The sequence below is a fragment of the Entelurus aequoreus genome, linkage group LG05 (genome assembly GCF_033978785.1).
Source record: "Entelurus aequoreus isolate RoL-2023_Sb linkage group LG05, RoL_Eaeq_v1.1, whole genome shotgun sequence".
NCBI lineage: Eukaryota > Metazoa > Chordata > Actinopteri > Syngnathiformes > Syngnathidae > Entelurus > Entelurus aequoreus.
In genome coordinates this window covers 13555013-13578823 of record NC_084735.1, presented here as the reverse complement: position 1 = coordinate 13578823, position 23811 = coordinate 13555013, and the positions used below count along the sequence as shown (strand labels likewise).

The following is a 23811-nucleotide window of genomic DNA, read 5'->3' as shown; positions in this document are numbered from 1 at the left end:
CGCCTTTTTACAGCAAATATACACATACACGCCTTTTTACAGCAAATACTACACATACACGCCTTTTTATAGCAAATATACACATACACGCCTTTTTACAGCAAATATACACATATACGCCTTTTTATAGCAAATATACACATACACGCCTTTTTAGAGCAAATACTACACATACACACCTTTTTATAGCAAATATACACATACACGCCTTTTTATAGAAAATATACACATATACGCCTTTTTACAGCAAATATACACATACACGCCATTTTACAGCAAATACTACACTTACACACCTTTTTACAGCAAATACACACATACACGCCTTTTTACAGCAAATACACACATACACGCCTTTTTATAGCAAAAACACACATACACGCCTTTTTACAGCAAATACACACATACACGCCTTTTTACAGCAAATATACACATACACGCCTTTTTACAGCAAATATACACATACACGCCTTTTTATAGCAAATATACACACCTTTTTAGAGCAAATATACACACACGCCTTTTTTACAGCAAATACTACATACATTCACACCTTTTATAGCATATACTACACGTACACACCTTTTTACAGGAAATACTACACATACATGCTTTTTTACAGGTAATACTACACGTACACACCTTTTTATATCAAATACACACACCTTTTTACAGCAAATATACACACACGCCTTTTTTACAGCAAATACTACACACATTCACACCTTTTATAGCAAATACTACACGTACACACCTTTTTACAGCAAATACTACACACATTCACACCTTTTATAGCAAATACTACACGTACACACCTTTGTACAGGAAATACTACACACATTCACACCTTTTTACAGCAAATACTACACACACACGCCTTTTTACGGGAAATACTACACACACACGCCTTTTTACAGGAAATACTACACACACCCGCCTTTTTACAGGAAATACTACACACACACGCCTTTTTACAGGAAATACTACACACACATACGCTTTTTTACAGCAAATACTACATATACACGCCTTTTTACAGCAAGATACTTGACGTTGAACTGGAAAACTGTTATTTTTTGCAAATATTAGCTCATTTGGAATGTGATGCCTGCAACATGTTTCAAAAAAGCTGGCACAAGTGGCAAAAAAGAGTGAGAAAGTTGAGGAATGCTCATCAAACACTTATTTGAAACATCCCACAGGTGAACAGGCTAATTGGGAACAGGTGGGTGCCATGATTGGGTATAAAAGCAGCTTCCATGAAATGCTCAGTCATTCACAAACAAGGACGGGGCGAGGGTCACCACTTTGTCAACAAATGCCTGAGCAAATTGTTTAAGAACAACATTTCTCAAGCAGCTATTGCAAGGAATTTAGGGATTTCACCATCTACGCTCCGTAATATCATCAAAAGGTTCAGACAATCTGGAGAAATCACTGCACGTAAGCAGCTAAGCCCGTGACCTTGGATCCCTCAGGCTGTACTGCATCAACAAGCGACATCAGTGTGTAAAGGATATCACCACATGGGCTCAGGAACACTTCAGAAAACCACTGTCAGTAACTACAGTTGGTCGCTACATCTGTAAATGCAAGTTAAAACTCTACTATGCAAAGCCAAAGCCATTTGTCAACAACACCCAGAAACGCCAGATACTAAAAAAATAATAACTTAAAAAAAAAAAAAAAAGTTATAAATATATAAATAAATCAATAAATAGAAAACCTCAAATGTAGGCATAAAAATAAGTCAAATAAAAAAGTTAAATATTAATACAAATGTGTCAATAAATAACAAAACTACAAATAATGTCGATAGAAACCTACAGAAAAATACAAATAAGTCAATAAAAAACTATAAAAAGTAAACATACAAATACTGTAGGTCAATAGAAAGTCACAACAAAGTAAAACTAAATGACAGATAAGTTATTAAGAAAATATAAAACAACAACAACAAATAAAAGGACAAATACAAAAATTACAAAATAATAAATAGCAAATAGAAATAAGTCAATTCATATAAAAACTACAACAAGTACAAATCAAAAACAAATAAAGCAAGTATGAAAAAGGCCAATAAAGATAAAGACTAAGTGACTGATCAGGTTGTACAAGTATGTTGATTACTAATCAAGTCTTTGTTTGTGTTGCAACCCTTCTACTTGGTAGCAAACAACCCTTCTACTTGGTAGCAAACAACCCTTCTACTTGGTAGCAAACTACCTTTCTACTTGGTAGCAAACTACCCTTCTACTTGGTAGCAAACTGCCCTTCTACTTGGTAGCAAACAACCCTTCTACTTGGCAGCAAACAACCTTTCTACTTGGCAGCAAACAACCCTTCTACTTGGTAGAAAACAACCCTTCTACTTGGTAGAAAACAACCCTTCTACTTGGTAGCAAACAACCCTTCTACTTGGTAGCAAACTACCCTTCTACTTGGTAGCAAACTACCCTTCTACTTGGTAGCAAACTACCCTTCTACTTGGTAGCAAACAACCCTTCTACTTGGCAGCAAACTACCCTTCTACTTGGCAGCAAACTACCCTTCTACTTGGTAGCAAACAACCCTTATACTTGGCAGCAAACAACCTTTCTACTTGGCAGCAAACAACCCTTCTACTTGGTAGAAAACAACACTTCTACTTGGTAGAAAACAACCTTTCTACTTGGCAGCAAACAACCCTTCTACTTGGCAGCAAACAACCCTTCTACTTGGTAGCAAACAACCTTTCTACTTGGTAGCAAACTACCCTTCTACTTGGTAGCAAACTACCCTTCTACTTGGAAGCAAACTACCCTTCTACTTGGTAGCAAACAACCTTTCTACTTGGCAGCAAACAACCCTTCTACTTGGTAGAAAACAACCCTTGTACTTGGTGGAAAACAACACTTCTGCTTGGTAGAAAACAACCTTTCTACTTGGTAGAAAACAACCCTTCTACTTGGTAGCAAACAACCCTTCTACTTGGTAGAAAACAACCCTTCTACTTGGTATCAAACTACCCTTCTACTTGGTAGCAAACAACCCTTCTACTTGGCAGCAAACTACCCTTCTACTAGGCAGCAAACTACCCTTCTACTTGGTATCAAACTACCCTTCTACTTGGTAGCAAACAACCCTTCTACTTGGCAGCAAACAACCCTTCTACTTGGCAGCAAACAACCTTTCTACTTGGCAGCAAACAACCCTTCTACTTGGTAGAAAACAACCCTTCTACTTGGTAGAAAACAACCCTTCTACTTGGTAGAAAACAACCCTTCTACTTGGTAGCAAACAACCTTTCTACTTGGTAGCAAACAACCCTTCTACTAGGCAGCAAACTACCCTTCTACTTGGTATCAAACTACCCTTCTACTTGGTAGCAAACAACCCTTCTACTTGGCAGCAAACAACCTTTCTACTTGGCAGCAAACAACCCTTCTACTTGGTAGAAAACAACCCTTCTACTTGGTAGAAAACAACCCTTCTACTTGGTAGAAAACAACCCTTCTACTTGGCAGCAAACAACCCTTCTACTTGGCAGCAAACAACCCTTCTACTTGGTAGCAAACAACCCTTCTACTTGGTAGCAAACAACCTTTCTACTTGGTAGCAAACAACCTTTCTACTTGGTAGCAAACAACCTTTCTACTTGGTAGAAAACAACCTACTTAGTAGCAAACAACCTTTATACTTGGCAGAAAACAACCTTTCTACTTAGTAGCAAACAACCTTTCTACTTAGTAGCAAACAACCTTTCTACTTAGTAGAAAACAACCTTTCTACTTAGTAGCAAACAACATTTTTACTTGGCAGCAAACAACCTTTCTACTTAGTAGCAAACAACCTTTCTACTTGGCAGCAAACAAGCTTTCTACTTAGTAGAAAACAACCTACTTAGTAGAAAACAACCTTTCTACTTAGTAGCAAACAACATTTTTACTTGGCAGCAAACAACCTTTCTACTTAGTAGAAAACAACCTACTTAGTAGCAAACAACCTTTCTACTTGGCAGCAAACAACCTTTCTACTTGGCAGCAAACAACCTTTCTACTTGGTAGCAAACAACCTTTCTACTTGGTAGCAAACAAAATTTTTACTTGGCAGAAAACAACCTTTCTACTTAGTAGCAAACAACCTTTCTACTTAGTAGAAAACAACCTTTCTACTTAGTAGAAAACAACCTTTCTACTTAGTAGCAAACAACATTTTTACTTGGCAGCAAACAACCTTTCTACTTAGTAGCAAACAACCTTTCTACTTGGCAGCAAACAAGCTTTCTACTTAGTAGAAAACAACCTACTTAGTAGAAAACAACCTTTCTACTTAGTAGCAAACAACATTTTTACTTGGCAGCAAACAACCTTTCTACTTAGTAGAAAACAACCTTTCTACTTAGTAGAAAACAACCTTTCTACTTAGTAGCAAACAACATTTTTACTTGGCAGCAAACAACCTTTCTACTTAGTAGCAAACAACATTTTTACTTGGCAGCAAACAACATTTCTACTTAGTAGCAAACAACATTTCTACTTGGCAGCAAACAAAACATTTTTGGAGTTCCAACAAAACATTTAGGACAAAAAGATCAGTGTTGTAGCAAACAATTAAAAAGTCTCTGAAGGTTACTTCCTTCTCTTTAGACCCACACCCACTCAGTTAGACCACACCCACTCAGTTAGACCACACCCACTCAGTTAGACCACACCCACTCTGCTAGACCCACACCCACTCAGTTAGACCACACCCACTCAGTTAGACCACACCCACTCAGGAAACCACCTGCTCCACTTCCACATCAACACCAACATGCACACACCTTCTACGTGTGTGACAATCAGGTTAGTCCTGTGAGCACACCCCTCCTCTACGTACACCACCTCGTATAGAGGATCTTTGAGCCACACTCCAGGACTACAAAGAGGTCCTGTCAAGCTACAGGATCTTTGACTGCTGTTTTTAGGGAGCGACTACAAATAACAAGCGGTAGAAAAGGGGTGGATGGTTGGACTACAAATAACACCAGAGTGCTCCTGTCATATAGAGGATCTTTGACTGCTGTTTTTAGAGTGGATTATAAAAACAACAAGGAGCTCCTGTCATGTAGAGAATCTTTGACTGCCGTTTTAGAGTGGATTACTAAAAACAGCAGGGAGTTCCCGTCATATACAGGACCTTTGACTGCTATTTTTAAAGTGGATTACTAAAACAGCAAGGAGCTCCTGTCATGTAGAGGATCTTTGACTGCCATTTTAGAGTGGATTACTAAAACAGCAGGGAGTTCCTGTCATATAGAGGATCTTTGACTGCTGTTTTTAGAGTGGATTATTAAAACAACAAGGAGCTCCTGTCATGTAGAGAATCTTTGACTGCCATTTTAAAGTGGATTACTAAAACAGCAAGGAGCTCCTGTCATGTAGAGAATCTTTGACTGCCGTTTTAGAGTGGATTACTAAAACAGCAGGGAGCTCCTGTCATATACAGGATCTTTGACTGCTGTTTTAGAGTGGATTACTAAAACGACAAAGAGCTCCTGTCATATAGAGGATCTTTGACTTTTATGTTTTGTAGATTGCTTAAAAATAGCACAGGGGTTCTTATCATGGACAGGATCATCTTTGACTGCTGTTTTTAGGGACAAAACACCAGAGTGCTCCTGTCATATATGGAAGATCTTTGACTGCTTTTTTTAAATACAAAACACCGGAGTGCTCCTGTCATAAATGGAGGATCTTTGACTGCTGTTTTAAAAAACACCAAAGTGCTCCTGTCATAAATGGAGGATCTTTGACTGCTGTTTTAAAAAAAACCAAAGTGCTCCTGTCATAAATGGAGGATCTTTGACTGCTGTTTTTAAAAACAAAACACAGCAATGCTCCTGTCATAAATGGAGGATCTTTGACTGCTGTTTTTAAAAACACCAAAGTGCTCCTGTCATATATGGAGGATCTTTGACAGCTGTTTTTAAGGATCAAGTGCAAAAAGGTGTTTGACTGCATGAACAAAGTTGTTCTTGGCACAAAAAGGTTGTGAAGAAGAAGAAGAAGAAGGAGAAGAAGAAGATGGAAAATAAGAAGAAGAAGAAGGAAAAGAAGAAGAAGAAGACGGAAAATAAGAAGAACAAGGAAAAGAAGAAGAAGAAGAAGGAATATAAGAAGAAAAAGAAGAAGAAAAAGAAGAAGAAGAAGAAGAAGGAAAAAAAGAAGAAGAACAAGAAGAATAAGAAGAAGAAGAAGGAAAAGAAGAAGGAATATAAGAAGACGGAATATAAGAAGAAGAAGACGAAGAAGTAAAAGAAGAAGAAGAAGGAAAAGAAGAAGAAGGAAAAGAAGAAGAAGAAAAAGAAGAAGGAATATAAGAAGAAGGAATATAAGAAGAAGAAGACGAAGAAGTAAAAGAAGAAAAAGAAGAAGGAAAAGAAGGAAAAGAAGAAGAAGTAGTAAAAGAAGAAGAAGAAGGAAAAGAAGAAGAAGGAAAAGAAGAAGAAGAAGGAAAAGACGAAGAAGAAGGAAAAGAAGAAGAAGAAGAAGAAGTGTCCAATGACAGGAGGAGCAGCACTAGTCAGCATTTAAAGGGTTAACACGTGACAGGAAACAGGGGGGAGAAAGGGGAGGAGTCAGCTGCAGTCAGATAGGACAGACACAGGAGCAGCAAGGACAGCAGCGCACAACTTTGCAGTCATAAACTTCTTCCCGCCACGACGGCGCGTCCTCTCCACGTGCGACCCCCCACACCACGACCTTACCTTGCTTCCTGCGTGACCTCCAGCGCCACACCGCCGCCAAGGTCAGCAGGTGAGCCGCGGCCACCAAGGAGGGGAAGCTGTTTCCTGGGGGGCTGGCCGGCATCGCGCCTGCTTCTAAAGTGCAGGAGGGCTCGCCACTCCGACACGCGGGGGGGGAGAGAGGGGGGGAGGGCTGTGACAGGTGATGAGGGGGAGGGTCTAGGGGTGTGCTTCCATCCGGGACATTAGCAGCGCCGCGGCTAAACTACTTGGTGCAAAGACACATAGTCACTACCAGGGAGAGAGAGAGAGAGACACGCCTCCCTCTGGCCCCGCCCCCTTGCAGCACGCGGCCCCGCCCCCAAAAGTTGGCACATAAACACAACTACTGCAGTCTGTTAATAATACATGAACACACACACACACACGCACACACACACACACACACACACACACACACACACACACACACACACACACACACACACACACACACACACACACACACACACACACACACACACACACACACACACACACACACACACAGGATGATTATTCCCAAATGTTTCCGATCACTCGCCTTACATAACCCTCCATTTTACAGCAACATCTCCCACAATGCTTTGCAGCACATCAATGACAATGGAAAAGAGGGCGTGGCCTCTCCTCGCATCGATCCCGGATCCAGACAAGATGACAACGCCAATTTTTTATTTTATTTTTTATTTTTTGAAAGCCGAGACCCCGGCCGTCACAATGACAAGTGGAGGACGACGTGTGGAAATAGACCTGAGATTAGTTTCTGGTAGCCATTTTTAGGTGGCCTTTGTAGTGCCTGATTACAACTACTTCTTTAGGTGGCCTTTGTAGTGCCTGATTACAACTACTTCCTTAGGTGGCCTTTGTAGTGCCTGATTACAACTACTTATTTAGGTGGCTTTTGTAGTGCCTGATTACAAACACTTCTTTAGGTGGCCTTTGTAGTGCCTGATTACAACTACTTCTTTATGTGGCCTTTGTAGTGCCTGATTACAAATACTTCTTTAGGTGGCCTTTGTAGTGCCTGATTACAAACACTTCTTTAGGTGGCCTTTGTAGTGCCTGATTACAACTACTTCTTCAGGTGGCCTTTGTAGTGCCTGATTACAACTACTTCTTTATGTGGCCTTTGTAGTGCCTGATTACAAACACTTCTTTAGGTGGCCTTTGTAGTGCCTGATTACAACTACTTCTTTAGGTGGCCTTTGTAGTGCCTGATTACAAATACTTCTTTAGGTGGCCTTTGTAGTGCCTGATTACAAACACTTCGTTAGGTGGCCTTTGTAGTGCCTGATTACAACTACTTCTTTAGGTGGCCTTTGTAGTGCCTGATTACAACTACTTCTTTAGGTGGCCTTTGTAGTGCCTGATTACAACTACTTATTTAGGTGGCCTTTGTAGTGCCTGATTACAACTACTTCTTTAGGTGGCCTTTGTAGTGCCTGATTACAAATACTTCTTAAGGTGGCCTTTGTAGTGCCTGATTACAAATACTTATTTAGGTGGCCTTTGTAGTGCCTGATTACAACTACTTCAAGCTAATTTTGTAGGTATACACCTCAGTCATATTTTGGTACTAGATGCATGCTAACATTAGCATCCTAGCATTTTAAACACATTTTTCCAGGTACACACCACAGACTAATATCATTTTGTACGTGACACATGTTACGGTTAGCATTTTGGCATGCTAACATTAATATGCTAGCTTGTTTCAAGATAAATTTGTGGTTATACACCTCAGTCATGTTTTGGGACCTGATGCATGCTAATGTTAGCATCCTAGCATTTTAAACACATTTTTTTTAGGTACACATCTCAGAGTAATATATTTTGGTACTTGTTACAGTTAGCATGCTAACATTAATATGCTAGCTTTTTTCAAGCTAATTTTGTAGGTATATACCTCAGTCATATTTTGGTACTTGATGCATGCGAACGTTAGCATCCTAGAATTTTAAACATTTTTTTCCAGGTACACACCGCAGACTAATATCATTTTGTACGTTACATTTACCATTTTGGCATGCTAACATTAATATGCTAGCTTGTTTCAAGCTAATTTTGTGGTTACACACCTCAGTCATGTTTTGGGACCTGATGCATGCTAATGTTAGCATCCTAGCATTTTAAACACATTTTTTTTTAGGTACACATCTCAGAGTAATATATTTTGGTACTTGTTACAGTTAGCATGCTAACATTAATATGCTAGCTTTTTTCAAGCTAATTTTGTAGGTATGTACCTCAGTCATATTTTGGTACTTGATGCATGCTAACGTTAGCATCCTAGAATTTTAAACATTTTTTTCCAGGTACACACCGCAGACTAGTATCATTGTGTACGTTACATTTACCATTTTGGCATGCTAACATTAATATGCTAGCTTGTTTCAAGCTAATTTTGTGGTTACACACCTCAGTCATGTTTTGGGACCTGATGCATGCTAATGTTAGCATCCTAGCATTTTAAACAAATTTTTTTTAGGTACACATCTCAGAGTAATATATTTTGGTACTTGTTACAGTTAGCATGCTAACATTAATATGCTAGCTTTTTTCAAGCTAATTTTGTAGGTATATACCTCAGTCATATTTTGGTACTTGATGCATGCTAACGTTAGCATCCTAGAATTTTAAAAAATTTTTTCCAGGTACACACCGCAGACTAATATCATTGTGTACGTTACATTTACCATTTTGGCATGCTAACATTAATATGCTAGCTTGTTTCAAGCTAATTTTGTAGGTACACGCCTCAGTCATGTTTTGGTACTTTATGCATGCTAATGTTAGCATCCTAGCATTTTAAACACATTTTTCAGGTACACACCTCAGAGTTATACTGTATATTTTGGTACTTGTTACAGTTAGCATTTTGGCATGCTAACATTACATACTAGCTTTTTTCCCCTTATTGTTGCATAGTATTAGCATGCTAGCCATTTTGGCTCATATTGCTCATATTTTTGTCACTTGATCTGGCCAGCGTGCTAACTGTTAGATCGCTCAGGCGGTACCGCATCAAAAAGCAACATCTGTGTGTAAAGGATATCACCACATGGGCTCAGGAACACTTCAGAAACCCACTGTCAGTGACCACAGTTGGTCGCTACATCTGTAAGTGCAAGTTAAAACTCTACTATGCAAAGCCAAAGCCATTTATCAACAACACCCAGAAATGCCGCTGGCTTCGCTGGGCCTGAGCTCATCTAAGATGGACTGATGCAAAGTGGAAAAGTGTTCTGTGGTCTGACAAGTCCACATTTCAAATTGTTTTTGGAAACTGTGGACGTCGTGTCCTTCGGACCAAAGAGGAAAAGAACCATACGGATTGTTCTAGGGTCAAAGTGTAAAAGGCAGCATGTGTGATGGTATGGGGGTGTATTAGTGCCCAAAACATGGGTAACTTACACATCTGTGAAGGCACCATTAATGCTGAAAGGTAAATACAGGTTTTGGAGCAACATATGTTGTTATCATGGACGCCCCTGCTTATTTCAGCAAGACAATGCCAAGCCACGTGTTACAACAGCGTAGTAAAAGAGTGTGGGCACTAGACTTGCCTGCCTGTAGTCCAGACCTGAGAACCTTGCCATCCAAGCAACATTATCATGGACGCCCCTGCTTATTTCAGTATACTTATATACGCTTACTTATAATGATATGAAATGAACCGAATTGCGCGGCGGTATGCAGGATTCTCACGCAATTTTACCTTGAAATGGCATTTTCTAGTTACTATTAAATTGTCTATGTTACTGTATGGACATACCAAAAAAAAGTGTAAGATTATTTTGATCACCTCGAGGTTACCCAAAACGTCAGGAACAGCAAACAACAACAAAGGCAAAATGTCAAAATAAAAGCATAACTTGATGTGCCAAACTGGTTTTCGTTGAGGGCCACATCGCAGTTATGGTTGCCCTCAGAGGGCCTCTAACAATGAGTAATATAGAAATATACATGTATAATACATTAACAATTTTTTTTTTTTTACATAAGCTGCAAAAAAAATATTTTAAACTTACTTTAAAAACTGCCACACCAGAATTTTACCGTAAAAGCATAGTTTAAAATAATTTTTTTTTACAGCATATAGACTGGAAAAACAATACCACGATAAAAATAAGGGGTAAAATTCAAGCAAGATAGCTGCCAGTTTGTTTATTTTTACCGTAAAATCTTGTTTTAATGTTTTTTGAATGTTTTAGTGTCTTACTGTATGTGGAAAAAAAACAGTACCAAAGTTGATTTTGTGGTAAAAAAAACAACCATAAATCTATTGTCAATTTTACAGTCAGCAATTGTTTTGAAATCACAAGTCAAGCAGATATTTAAGCACAGTATTTATCTTTATTTTAACAAAAAGTATTTTTGCAATACATTATATAATATTTTACGGAGCCCCGAGAGGGACATGGGGAAAATTATTTTTTATAATTAAAAAAAAAATTTTTTAATTTTTTTTAGACATGTATCTCGTGCGCACGAGAAACTATCTCGTGCACACGCGAAACTTTTTATAAAGTTATAAAAAAATTTAAAAAATTATAATTTTTTTTTTTAGACATGTATCTCGTGCGCACGAGAAACTTTTTATAAAGTTATAAAAAATTTTAAAAAATTCTAATTTTTTTTTTTTTTAGACATGTATCTCGTGCGCACGAGAAACTTTTTATAAAGTTATAAAAAATTTTAAAAAATTATAATTTTTTTTTTTTTTAGACATGTATCTCGTGCGCACGAGAAACTTTTTATAAAGTTATAAAAAAAAAATAATAATTATATATATATATTTTTTTAGACCTGTGTCTCGTGGGCACGAGAAACTTTTTATAAAGTTATAAAACATTTTTTTTATAATTTTTGTTTTTTTTTAGACATGTATCTCGTGCGCACGAGAAACTTTTTATAAAGTTATAAAAAAAAAAAATGTATAATTTATTTTTTTATTTTTTTTAGACATGTATCTCGTGCGCACAAGAAACTTTTTATAAAGTTATAAAAAAAAATTAAAAATTATAATTTTTTTTTTTAGACATGTATCTCGTGCGCACGAGAAACTTTTTATAAAGTTATAAAAAAAAAAAAATTATAATTTATTTTTTAAATTTTTTTTAGACATGTATCTCGTGCGCACGAGAAACTTTCTTGTGCGCAGTTGTAAAAAAAAAAAAAACTTAAAAAATATAAATTTTTTAAATTTTTTTTTATAACTTTATAAAAACTCTCGTGCGCACGAGATACATGTCTAAAAAAAGCAAAAAAAATCAATTATACATTTTTTTTATTTTTATAACTTTATAAAAAGTTTCTCGTGCGCACGAGATACATGTCTAAAAAAAAAAAATTATAATTTTTTAAATTTTTTTATAACTTTATAAAAAGTTTCTTGTGCGCACGAGATACATGTCTAAAAAAAATAAAAAAATAATTATTATTTAAAAAAAAAAATTCCCCCATTTCCCTTTAGGGGCTCCGTAATATTTAGATTTTGATAATATTGATTTTTAAAAGATATACAATCGCATGCAGTGTACGATTTTTAATGTCGAAAGGGAAAGAACAAATATTTTTAGTAAGAAAAGATTAAGCATTTTTTTAACGCATATTATTTCCAGGCTTTCGCGGGGCCACGTAAAATAACGTGGCGGGCCAGATTTGGCCCCCGGGCCTTGAGTTTGACACCTGTGTACTGGAAGCTAGTGTCCCTAATGAAGTGTCTACATGGAAAGGTTCTGGTAGCTGTCACCTCCAATAGTTTGAGAGGAGAAGAAGGGAGAAAAAAAAAACCAGACGTCTGGAATTCCCTCCCTCCTCGCAGGGAGGAGCCAGGCCGCTCCCACATGGCGCTCAGCATCCTCACACCAAAAACTGCACAATCACGCGGCGACTAGTCCTTAAACGCGGCCATTAAGGAGAAAAGTAAAGCGTCAGAGAGCGGGAACCTACCCCGAGGAGAACCGGGACAGGCGCAGCAGCACAAGTCCATCATGTCTTCCTGCGCTGTAGGAGAAAATGTCTCAGCAGCTCTGACCTTGCAACATGGCCACTTCTAATCACAGCCCAAAGAGGGGGGGGGGGGCCCGGGGGGGCGGGGGGCCGGGCTAGGAAAAACAGAGGCTGGCAAAAACAAAAAAAAAAAGCAGAAGCTGGTCCGGGAAGTGAGAGGGAGAGCAGCGACACTGGCGAGGTTTCCCTGAGTGGAAAGAGCATCTCATGCGTGCTGCTTTTTCTTGACGAGCGCTGGATGTCTTCCATGTGTGTGAGGGAGGGAAGAAAAGAAAAAAAAAAAAAAAAAAAAAAAGAGGATCTGGACAAAGGGCGGAAAAGCTCTGGTGAAAACAAAGAGTCCTCTATGGTGGACAGGCCAGGTCCACATGACGCCCCCCCACCCCCGATTCACGCTCATAACGTGACCTCGTTAAAACCACATTATGTAACGACCAGGCCTTCTATCAGGCGCACACGCACGCAGTACTTACATGCAGACACGGCGTGGAGACACCAGAGCGCACGCATTTATAGGCTTGAAGGGTGAAGATATGAACACTGAACTAGAGGTGCTTTGAGACGTGGCTAACGCCCATCCGCAGTGTTTTAGCTACTTCTAAATCACTTATCCTGGCCTCCAAAGTGAGTTTCTTGCAAGTACCGTTATCACTGGAGGCGAAGGAATAGCTAAACATGCTTCACCACACACTATAATACACTGTAGCTAACCGCTAACAGCAAGCTAGCGGAATTCCAGGAATTCCATAATACCATTTCTCAATAAAAATGTTACCACGTCAACATTTGTCAACCGATTTGAAAAAATTCCAACAGCAACTGATTGAGAACATTCAAGTTTTGGGGCATATTCCCGCTTTTCCCGAAATTTCCAGGAAATTCCCATTGAAAAGAATGGGACATTTTTCAAAGTTCCACAACTCCCACATTTCTCACCTCATTCAAACGGTTCCAACTTCAAACTGTTCAGCCTATTCGGGAATCGCCAAATTCCAAAAATTCCCAGATTTCCCAGAATTCCAGGTGTTCTGGGACATTTTCCCCATTCAAAAGGAATTGGCCATTTTTCAAACTTCGACAATTTCCAAATTTTTTAACCGATTCAAACCATTCCACCATCCTGGAAATTAAAACTATAATTTTTCCACGTTAAAAAAAATTCCAGGAATTCCCGTTTTTTCAAACCCTATTTCCACCCTTTTTTCTGGCAACTACTCCTTCCACATTTTTCAACCCATTGCAATCGTTCCACTGTCAAAACATTCCTCTTAATCAGGACAAAAAACAAAGTTGTTTCTTGAACTGTAAAAATTCCCGGTTTTCTCAAAATTCCAGGAATTCCATAACACTATTTCTCAATAAAAATGTTACTACGTCAACATTTCTCAACCGATTTGAAAAATTCCAACACCAACTCACTCAGAACATTCAAGTTTTTGAGCATTTTCCCCCAAATTCCCGCTTTTCCCGAAATTTCCAGGAAATTCCCATTGAAAAGAATGGGAAATTTTTCAAAGTTCCACAACTCCCACATTTTGTAATCCGATTCAAACTGTTCCAACTTCAAAATATTCAGTCTGTTCAGGAATTGTGTACTCTCCTTTAACAATTATATTTAAAAAAATCCCGGATTTCCTAGAATTTCCAGTTTTTAAAGACATTTTCCCCATTTAAAATGAATTAGCCATTTTTCAACTTCCACAACTACAACATTTTTCACCTCATTCAAACTGTTCCAACTTCAAACTGTTCAGCCTATTCGGGAATCGCGGGCTTTCTCTTCACAAATTCCAAAAATTCCCAGATTTCCCAGAATTCCAGGTGTTCTGGGACATTTTCCCCATTCAAAATGAATTGGCCATTTTTCAAACTTCGACAATTTCCAAATTTTTCAACCGATTCAAACCATTCCACCATCCTGGAAATTCAAACTATCATTTTTCCACGTTAAAAAAAATTCCAGGAATTCCCGTTTTTTTCAAACCCTATTTCCACCCTTTTTTCTGGCAACTACTCCTTCCACATTTTTCAACCCATTTCAATCGTTCCACTGTCAAAACATTCCTCTTAATCAGGACAAAAAACAAAGTTGTTTCTTGAACTGTAAAAATTCCCGGTTTTCTCAAAATTCCAGGAATTCCATAACACTATTTCTCAATAAAAATGTTACTACGTCAACATTTCTCAACCGATTTAAAAAATTCCAACACCAACTCACTCAGAACATTCAAGTTTTTGAGCATTTTCCCCCAAATTCCCGCTTTTCCCGAAATTTCCAGGAAATTCCCATTGAAAAGAATGGGACATTTTTCAAAGTTCCACAACTCCCACATTTTGTAATCCGATTCAAACTGTTCCAACTTCAAAATATTCAGTCTGTTCAGGAATTGTGTACTCTCCTTTAACAATTATATTTTTAAAAATCCCGGATTTCCTAGAATTTCCAGTTTTTAAAGACATTTTCCCCATTCAAAATGAATTAGCCATTTTTCAACTTCCACAACTACAACATTTTTCACCTCATTCAAACTGTTCCAACTTCAAACTGTTCAGCCTATTCGGGAATCGCGGGCTTTCTCTTCACAAATTCCAAAAATTCCCAGATTTCCCAGAATTCCAGGTGTTCTGGGACATTTTCCCCATTCAAAAGGAATTGGCCATTTTTCAAACTTCGACAATTTCCAAATTTTTTAACCGATTCAAACCATTCCACCATCCTGGAAATTAAAACTATAATTTTTCCACGTTAAAAAAAATTCCAGGAATTCCCGTTTTTTCAAACCCTATTTCCACCCTTTTTTCTGGCAACTACTCCTTCCACATTTTTCAACCCATTGCAATCGTTCCACTGTCAAAACATTCCTCTTAATCAGGACAAAAAACAAAGTTGTTTCTTGAACTGTAAAAATTCCCGGTTTTCTCAAAATTCCAGGAATTCCATAACACTATTTCTCAATAAAAATGTTACTACGTCAACATTTCTCAACCGATTTGAAAAATTCCAACACCAACTCACTCAGAACATTCAAGTTTTTGAGCATTTTCCCCCAAATTCCCGCTTTTCCCGAAATTTCCAGGAAATTCCCATTGAAAAGAATGGGAAATTTTTCAAAGTTCCACAACTCCCACATTTTGTAATCCGATTCAAACTGTTCCAACTTCAAAATATTCAGTCTGTTCAGGAATTGTGTACTCTCCTTTAACAATTATATTTAAAAAAATCCCGGATTTCCTAGAATTTCCAGTTTTTAAAGACATTTTCCCCATTTAAAATGAATTAGCCATTTTTCAACTTCCACAACTACAACATTTTTCACCTCATTCAAACTGTTCCAACTTCAAACTGTTCAGCCTATTCGGGAATCGCGGGCTTTCTCTTCACAAATTCCAAAAATTCCCAGATTTCCCAGAATTCCAGGTGTTCTGGGACATTTTCCCCATTCAAAATGAATTGGCCATTTTTCAAACTTCGACAATTTCCAAATTTTTCAACCGATTCAAACCATTCCACCATCCTGGAAATTCAAACTATCATTTTTCCACGTTAAAAAAAATTCCAGGAATTCCCGTTTTTTTCAAACCCTATTTCCACCCTTTTTTCTGGCAACTACTCCTTCCACATTTTTCAACCCATTTCAATCGTTCCACTGTCAAAACCTTCCTCTTAATCAGGACAAAAAACAAAGTTGTTTCTTGAACTGTAAAAATTCCCGGTTTTCTCAAAATTCCAGGAATTCCATAACACTATTTCTCAATAAAAATGTTACTACGTCAACATTTCTCAACCGATTTGAAAAATTCCAACACCAACTCACTCAGAACATTCAAGTTTTTGAGCATTTTCCCCCAAATTCCCGCTTTTCCCGAAATTTCCAGGAAATTCCCATTGAAAAGAATGGGACATTTTTCAAAGTTCCACAACTCCCACATTTTGTTATCCGATTCAAACTCTTCCAACTTCAAAATATTCAGTCTGTTCAGGAATTGTGTACTCTCCTTTAACAATTATATTTTTAAAAATCCCGGATTTCCTAGAATTTCCAGTTTTTAAAGACATTTTCCCCATTCAAAATGAATTAGCCATTTTTCAACTTCCACAACTCCAACATTTTTCACCTCATTCAAACTGTTCCAACTTCAAACTGTTCAGCCTATTCGGGAATCGCGGGCTTTCTCTTCACAAATTCCAAAAATTCCCAGATTTCCCAGAATTCCAGGTGTTCTGGGACATTTTCCCCATTCAAAATGAATTGGCCATTTTTCAAACTTCCACAATTTCCAAATTTTTCATCCGATTCACACCATTCCACCATCCTGGAAATTCAAACTATCATTTTTCCACGTTAAAAAAAATTCCAGGAATTCCCGTTTTTTCAAACCCTATTTCCACCCTTTTTTCTGGCAACTACTCCTTCCACATTTTTCAACCCATTGCAATCGTTCCACTGTCAAAACATTCCTCTTAATCAGGACAAAAAACAAAGTTGTTTCTTGAACTGTAAAAATTCCCGGTTTTCTCAAAATTCCAGGAATTCCATAACACAATTTCTCAATAAAAATGTTACTACGTCAACATTTCTCAACCGATTTAAAAAATTCCAACACCAACTCACTCAGAACATTCAAGTTTTTGAGCATTTTCCCCCAAATTCCCGCTTTTCCCGAAATTTCCAGGAAATTCCCATTGAAAAGAATGGGACATTTTTCAAAGTTCCACAACTCCCACATTTTGTAATCCGATTCAAACTGTTCCAACTTCAAAATATTCAGTCTGTTCAGGAATTGTGTACTCTCCTTTAACAATTATATTTTTAAAAATCCCGGATTTCCTAGAATTTCCAGTTTTTAAAGACATTTTCCCCATTCAAAATGAATTAGCCATTTTTCAACTTCCACAACTACAACATTTTTCACCTCATTCAAACTGTTCCAACTTCAAACTGTTCAGCCTATTCGGGAATCGCGGGCTTTCTCTTCACAAATTCCCAAAATTCCCAGATTTCCCAGAATTCCAGGTGTTCTGGGACATTTTCCCCATTCAAAATGAATTGGCCATTTTTCAAACTTCGACAATTTCCAAATTTTTTAACCGATTCAAACCATTCCACCATCCTGGAAATTCAAACTATAATTTTTCCACGTTAAAAAAAATTCCAGGAATTCCCGTTTTTTCAAACCCTATTTCCACCCTTTTTTCTGGCAACTACTCCTTCCACATTTTTCAACCCATTGCAATCGTTCCATAGTCAAAACATTCCTCTTAATCAGGACAAAAAACAAAGTTGTTTCTTGAACTGTAATAATTCCCGGTTTTCTCAAAATTCCAGGATTTCCATAATACCATTTCTCAATAAAAATGTTACTACGTCAACATTTCTCAACCGATTTGAAAAATTCCAACACCAACTCACTCAGAACATTCAAGTTTTTGAGCATTTTCCCCCCAAATTCCAGCTTTTCCCAAAATTTCCAGGAAATTCCCATTGAAAAGAATGGGACATTTTTCAAAGTTCCACAACTCCCACATTTTGTAATCCGATTCAAACTGTTCCAACTTCAAAATATTCAGTCTGTTCAGGAATTGTGTACTCTCCTTTAACAATTATATTTAAAAAAAAATCCCGGATTTCCTAGAATTTCCAGTTTTTAAAGACATTTTCCCCATTCAAAATGAATTAGCCATTTTTCAACTTCCACAATTCCCATTGTTTTCAACCCATTCACCTTCAACACATTCCACTCATCCTGGAAATTAAAACTACAATTGTTTCCAACTTCAGTACATTTCCAGGAATTCCTGTTTTTTGTCTAACCTTATTTCCAACTCCTTTCACAATTTTCAGCCCATTTCAACCGTTCCACTGTCAAAACATTTGACAGTGGAAAACAAAACTTCAGTCAGGAAAAAAAAGGAAATTGGTTTAAGAACTTGAATAATTCCCGGTTTTCCCAAAATTCCATAAAACCATTTCTCAATTAAAAAAGTGTTACTACTTCAGCATTTCTTGAGCGTTTTAAACAATTCCCTCACCAACCAATTCAGATCATTCAGGACATTCATGCTATTTAATAATTTTCTAAAAAATCTCGCTTTTCCCAAATTCCAAAATTTCCAGGAAGTTCCCATTGAAATAATTGGGACATTTTTCCAAGTTGCGCAACTCCCACAATATTTAAAAAAATGTTCCGTCAACATTTCTTGACCAATTTGAAAAATTCCAACACCACTCATTCCTAACATTCACATTTTTCACGAAATTCCCGCTTTTCCCAAAATGTCTTTGAAATTCCCATTGAAAAGAATGGGAATTTTCTCAAAGTTCCACAACTCACACATTTTTTTAATCCAAATCAAATTGTTCCAACTTCAAAACATTCATTCTGTCCAGGAATTGTGTGCTTCCTTTTAACAATTATAAAAAAATTCCCGGATTTTCTAGATTTCCCAGTTTTTAGGGACATTTTCCCCATTCAAAATGAATTGACCATTTTTAAAACTTCCACAATTTCCACATTTTTCAACTGTTTCAAACCATTCCGCCTTCAACACATTCCACCATCCTGGAAATTCAAACTACAGTTATTCCACGTTCAACAATTTTCCAGGAATTCCAGTTTCCCATATTTCCAACCTTTTTTAGTACGATGACTGCTTTCACATTTTTCATCACATTTCAACCCGACCACTGTCAAAACAATCCTCTTAGTCAGGACAAAGAAGGAAATTAGTTTAAGAACTTGAAAAATTCCCGGTTTTCCCAAAATTCCATAAAACCGTTTCTCAATTAAAAAAGTGTTACTATTTCAGCATTTCTTGACCGTTTTAAACAATTCCAACACCAACCAATTCAGATCATTCAGGACATTCAAAAAAATCCCGCTTTTCCCAAATTTCCAGGAAGTTCCCATTGAAATGAATGGGATATTTTTCCAAGTTGCACAATTCCCCACATTTTGTATCCTATTCCAACTGTTCCAACTTCAAAATATTCAGTCTTTTCAGGAATTGTGTGCTCCCTTTCAACAATTATACAAAAAATTCCCAGATTTCCTAGAATTCCCAGTTTTTAAAGACATTTTTCCCATTCAAAATTAATTGTCCATTTTTCAAACTTCCACAGTTCTCTTTTTTTTCAACCCATTCAAACCATTCCACCTTCAACACATTCCACTCATCCTGGAAATTAAAACTACAATTGTTCCAAGTTCAATACAATTCCAGGAATTCCTGTTTTTTTGTCTAACCTTATTTCCAACTCCTTTCACATTTTTCAACCCATTTCAACCGTTCCATTGTCAAAACATTCCTCTTAGTCAGGATAAAAAAATAAGTTGATTTAAGAACTTAAAAAATTTCCAGTTTTCCCAAAATTCCGTAATACAATTTCTCACTACTTCAACATTTCTTGACCGATTTAAACAATTCCAACACCAACCAATTCAGATCATTCAGGACATTTATGCTATTTAATAATTTTCAAAAAAATCCCGATTTTCCCACAAATCTCAAATTTCCAGGAAGTTCCCATTGAAATGAATGGGACATTTTTCCAAGTTACACAATTCCCACATTTTTCAACCTATTCAAACCATTCCAACATCAACACATTCCTCACATCCTGGACATTCAAACTAACAATTTCCCAAGTTCCAAACCAAATTCCGGTTTTCTTCAGTTTGTTTACATCAAATGTTGTCATTTGTTCAACTTCTTTAGTTACTAGTGGTGTTCCTCAAGGTTCCGTCTTTGGTCCTCTGAGTTCAGTTTTAAAAAAAAACGTGTGAGAGACTCACATTTTTGCAGCAGATGCTTGACACGTGCTAACGTTAGCATGCTAGCTTTAATAGCCAATTTTGCAGCTATACACCTCCGAGTCATACAGCATGATACTTGACACATGCTAACGTTAGCATGCTAGCTATCTCAGCCAATTTTTCAACTGCACACCTTGAGGTCATATAACATGATATTGGACACATGCTAACGTTAGCATGCTAGCTTTCTTAGCCAATTTTGGCAGCTGTACACCTTAGTCATACAACATGCTAACGTTAGCATGCTAGCTTTAAAAAACAATTTTGCAGCTGGACACCTTAAGGTCATACATGATACTTGACACATGCTAACGTTAGCATGCTAGCTTTCTTAGCAAATTTTGGCAGCTGTACACCTCCGAGTCATATAGCATGATACTTGACACATGCTAACGTTAGCATGCTAGCTTTCTTAGCCAATTTTTCAGCTGCACACCTTAAGGTCATACAACATGTTATTGGACACATGCTAACGTTAGCATGCTAGCTTTAATAGCCAATTTTGCAGCTGTACACCTTAGAGTCATACAGCATGATACTTGACACATGCTAACATTAGCATGCTAGCTTTAAAAGCTAATTTAGCAGCTGCACATCTTAAAGTCATACAGCATGATACTTAACACATGCTAACATTAGCATGCTAGCTTTAAAAACTAATTTTGCAGCTGCACACCTTAAGGTCATACAACATGTTATTGGACACATGCTAACGTTAGCATGCTAGCTTTCTTAGCCAATTTTTCAGCTGCACACCTTAAGGTCATACAACATGTTATTGGACACATGCTAACGTTAGCATGCTAGCTTTAATAGCCAATTTTGCAGCTGTACACCTTGGAGTCATACAGCATGATACTTGACACATGCTAACATTAGCATACTAGCTTTAAAAGCTAATTTAGCAGCTGCACATCTTAAGGTCATACAGCATGATACTTAACACATGCTAACATTAGCATGCTAGCTTTAAAAACAAATTTTGCAGCTGCACACCTTAAGGTCATACAACGTGATATTTGACACATGCTAACGTTAGCATGCTAGCTTCCAAAAGCCAATTTTGCAGCTGCACACCTTAAGGTCATATAACATGATATTGGACACATGCTAACATTGGCATGCTAGCTTTCTTAGCCAATTTTGGCAGCTGTATACTTTAGTTTGACACATGCTAACTGTTAGCACAACAGCATAATTAGTAACAGTAATTGCTGCGTCAGTGTTGCCACCGTTAGCGTAGCATTCCTAATGTTTTCATTGCTGCGTGTTCGCTAAAAACACTTTAGCGCAGATCTTTTAAACCTTTTTTTTTTTTTTTTTGCCACATTTTGCTTCAACATTTGCCCCAAAATTAGCATCGTGAGACGGCGAGTTGCTACAGCCGGTGTTACCAACATCACTCATCTGGGTGTCATTTCCCAGTCCTCTCGTCTCATTACCAGGAAACACACGATACAGCTGCACCCACACCGGCCGGCAAAGTCAATGAAAAGCCCATTTCCTGTAAAAAGACTCTTAAAAAGGCAGATGGAGCGCTCACACACACACACACACACAGCCGGTGTCCTCTTGCGTGTGCTGACACCTCTCGGCGGTCAAGTGTCCTACCTTGACCGTTCTGAATGAGGACCTCCATAAAGTCTCGGCTACGCTGCGCCTCCATGGCGGCACTCTCACGCGGCCGCTTTGTCGTGCCGCGTAAAACCTACACACACACACACAAACACACACACACACACCACGCACACACACACACAAAGGGGTGGGGGCACTACCACATGTTGCACCACTATGTGCCACTTACTGCACCGCTGCGCCGTCTGCCTGGAAAACATGAGCGTCCGCCGGACCAACAAGGTCCAACCTAGGACACGTATCAATAACAGGTCGTGTGCTAGCATCAAGTATGTGCTACTAGCTTAGCAATCCATCCATCCATCCATCCATTTTCTACCGCTTGTCCCGTTTGGTAGCATCTTTGTTTTCTACCTGTCAACTGTCACTTCAGCATCTTTGTTTTCTACCTGTCAACTGTCAGTTTAGCATCTTTGTTTTTTACCTGTCAGCTGTCAGTTTAGCATCGTTGTTTTCTACCTGTCAACTGTCACTTTAGCATCTATGTTTTCTACCTCTCAACTGTCAGTTTAGCATCATTGTTTTTGTCAACTGTCAGTTTAGCATCTTTGTTTTCTACCTCTCAACTGTCAGTTTAGCATCTTTGTTTTTGTCAACTGTCAGTTTAGCATCTTTGTTTTCTACCTCTCAACTGTCAGTTTAGCATCTTTATTTTTGTCAAGTGTCAGTTTAGCATCTTTGTTTTTGTCAGCTGTCAGTTTAGCATCTTTGTTTTCTACCTGTCAACTGTCAGTTTAGCATCTTTGTTTTCTACCTGTCAACTGCCAGTTTAGCATCTTTGTTTTCTACCTGTCAACTGTCAGTTTAGCATTTTTGTTTTCTACCTGTCAACTGTCAGTTTAGCATCTTTGTTTTCTACCTGTCAACTGTCAGTTTAGCATCTTTGTTTTCTACCTGTCAACTGTCAGTTTAGCATCTTTGTTTTCTACCTGTCAACTGTCAGTTTAGCATCTTTGTTTTCTACCTGTCAACTGTCAGTTTAGCATCTTTGTTTTGTACCTGTCAACTGTCAGTTTAGCATCTTTGTTTTCTACCTGTCAACTGTCACTTCAGCATCTTTGTTTTCTACCTGTCAACTGTCAGTTTAGCATCTTTGTTTTTTACCTGTCAGCTGTCAGTTTAGCATCGTTGTTTTCTACCTGTCAACTGTCACTTTAGCATCTATGTTTTCTACCTCTCAACTGTCAGTTTAGCATCTTTGTTTTTGTCAACTGTCAGTTTAGCATCTTTGTTTTCTACCTCTCAACTGTCAGTTTAGCATCTTTATTTTTGTCAACTGTCAGTTTAGCATCTTTGTTTTTGTCAGCTGTCAGTTTAGCATCTTTGTTTTCTACCTGTCAACTGTCAGTTTAGCATCTTTGTTTTCTACCTGTCAACTGCCAGTTTAGCATCTTTGTTTTCTACCTGTCAACTGTCAGTTTAGCATTTTTGTTTTCTACCTGTCAACTGTCAGTTTAGCATCTTTGTTTTCTACCTGTCAACTGTCAGTTTAGCATCTTTGTTTTCTACCTGTCAACTGCCAGTTTAGCATCTTTGTTTTCTACCTGTCAACTGTCAGTTTAGCATTTTTGTTTTCTACCTGTCAACTGTCA

General features: G+C 37.7%; 1 protein-coding gene across 7 annotated transcripts in view; it reads right to left on the bottom strand.

The window, feature by feature from the left end:
• Positions 1-23811, bottom strand: part of pleca (plectin a) — a 171472-nt gene that overhangs the window by 77697 nt on the left and 69964 nt on the right. Inside the window, exon 1 of one of the 7 annotated variants that reach the window (XM_062047147.1) lies at positions 12707-12772. The exons of 5 other annotated variants lie outside the window; for them this stretch is intronic. In XM_062047147.1, the coding sequence (XP_061903131.1) occupies positions 12707-12749 (43 nt within the window). In that variant the 5' untranslated portion in view covers positions 12750-12772. Of the gene's footprint in view, positions 1-6730; positions 6849-12706; positions 12773-23811 lie in introns of those variants that run through there. One more of the 7 variants, XM_062047143.1, reaches the window with a different exon arrangement.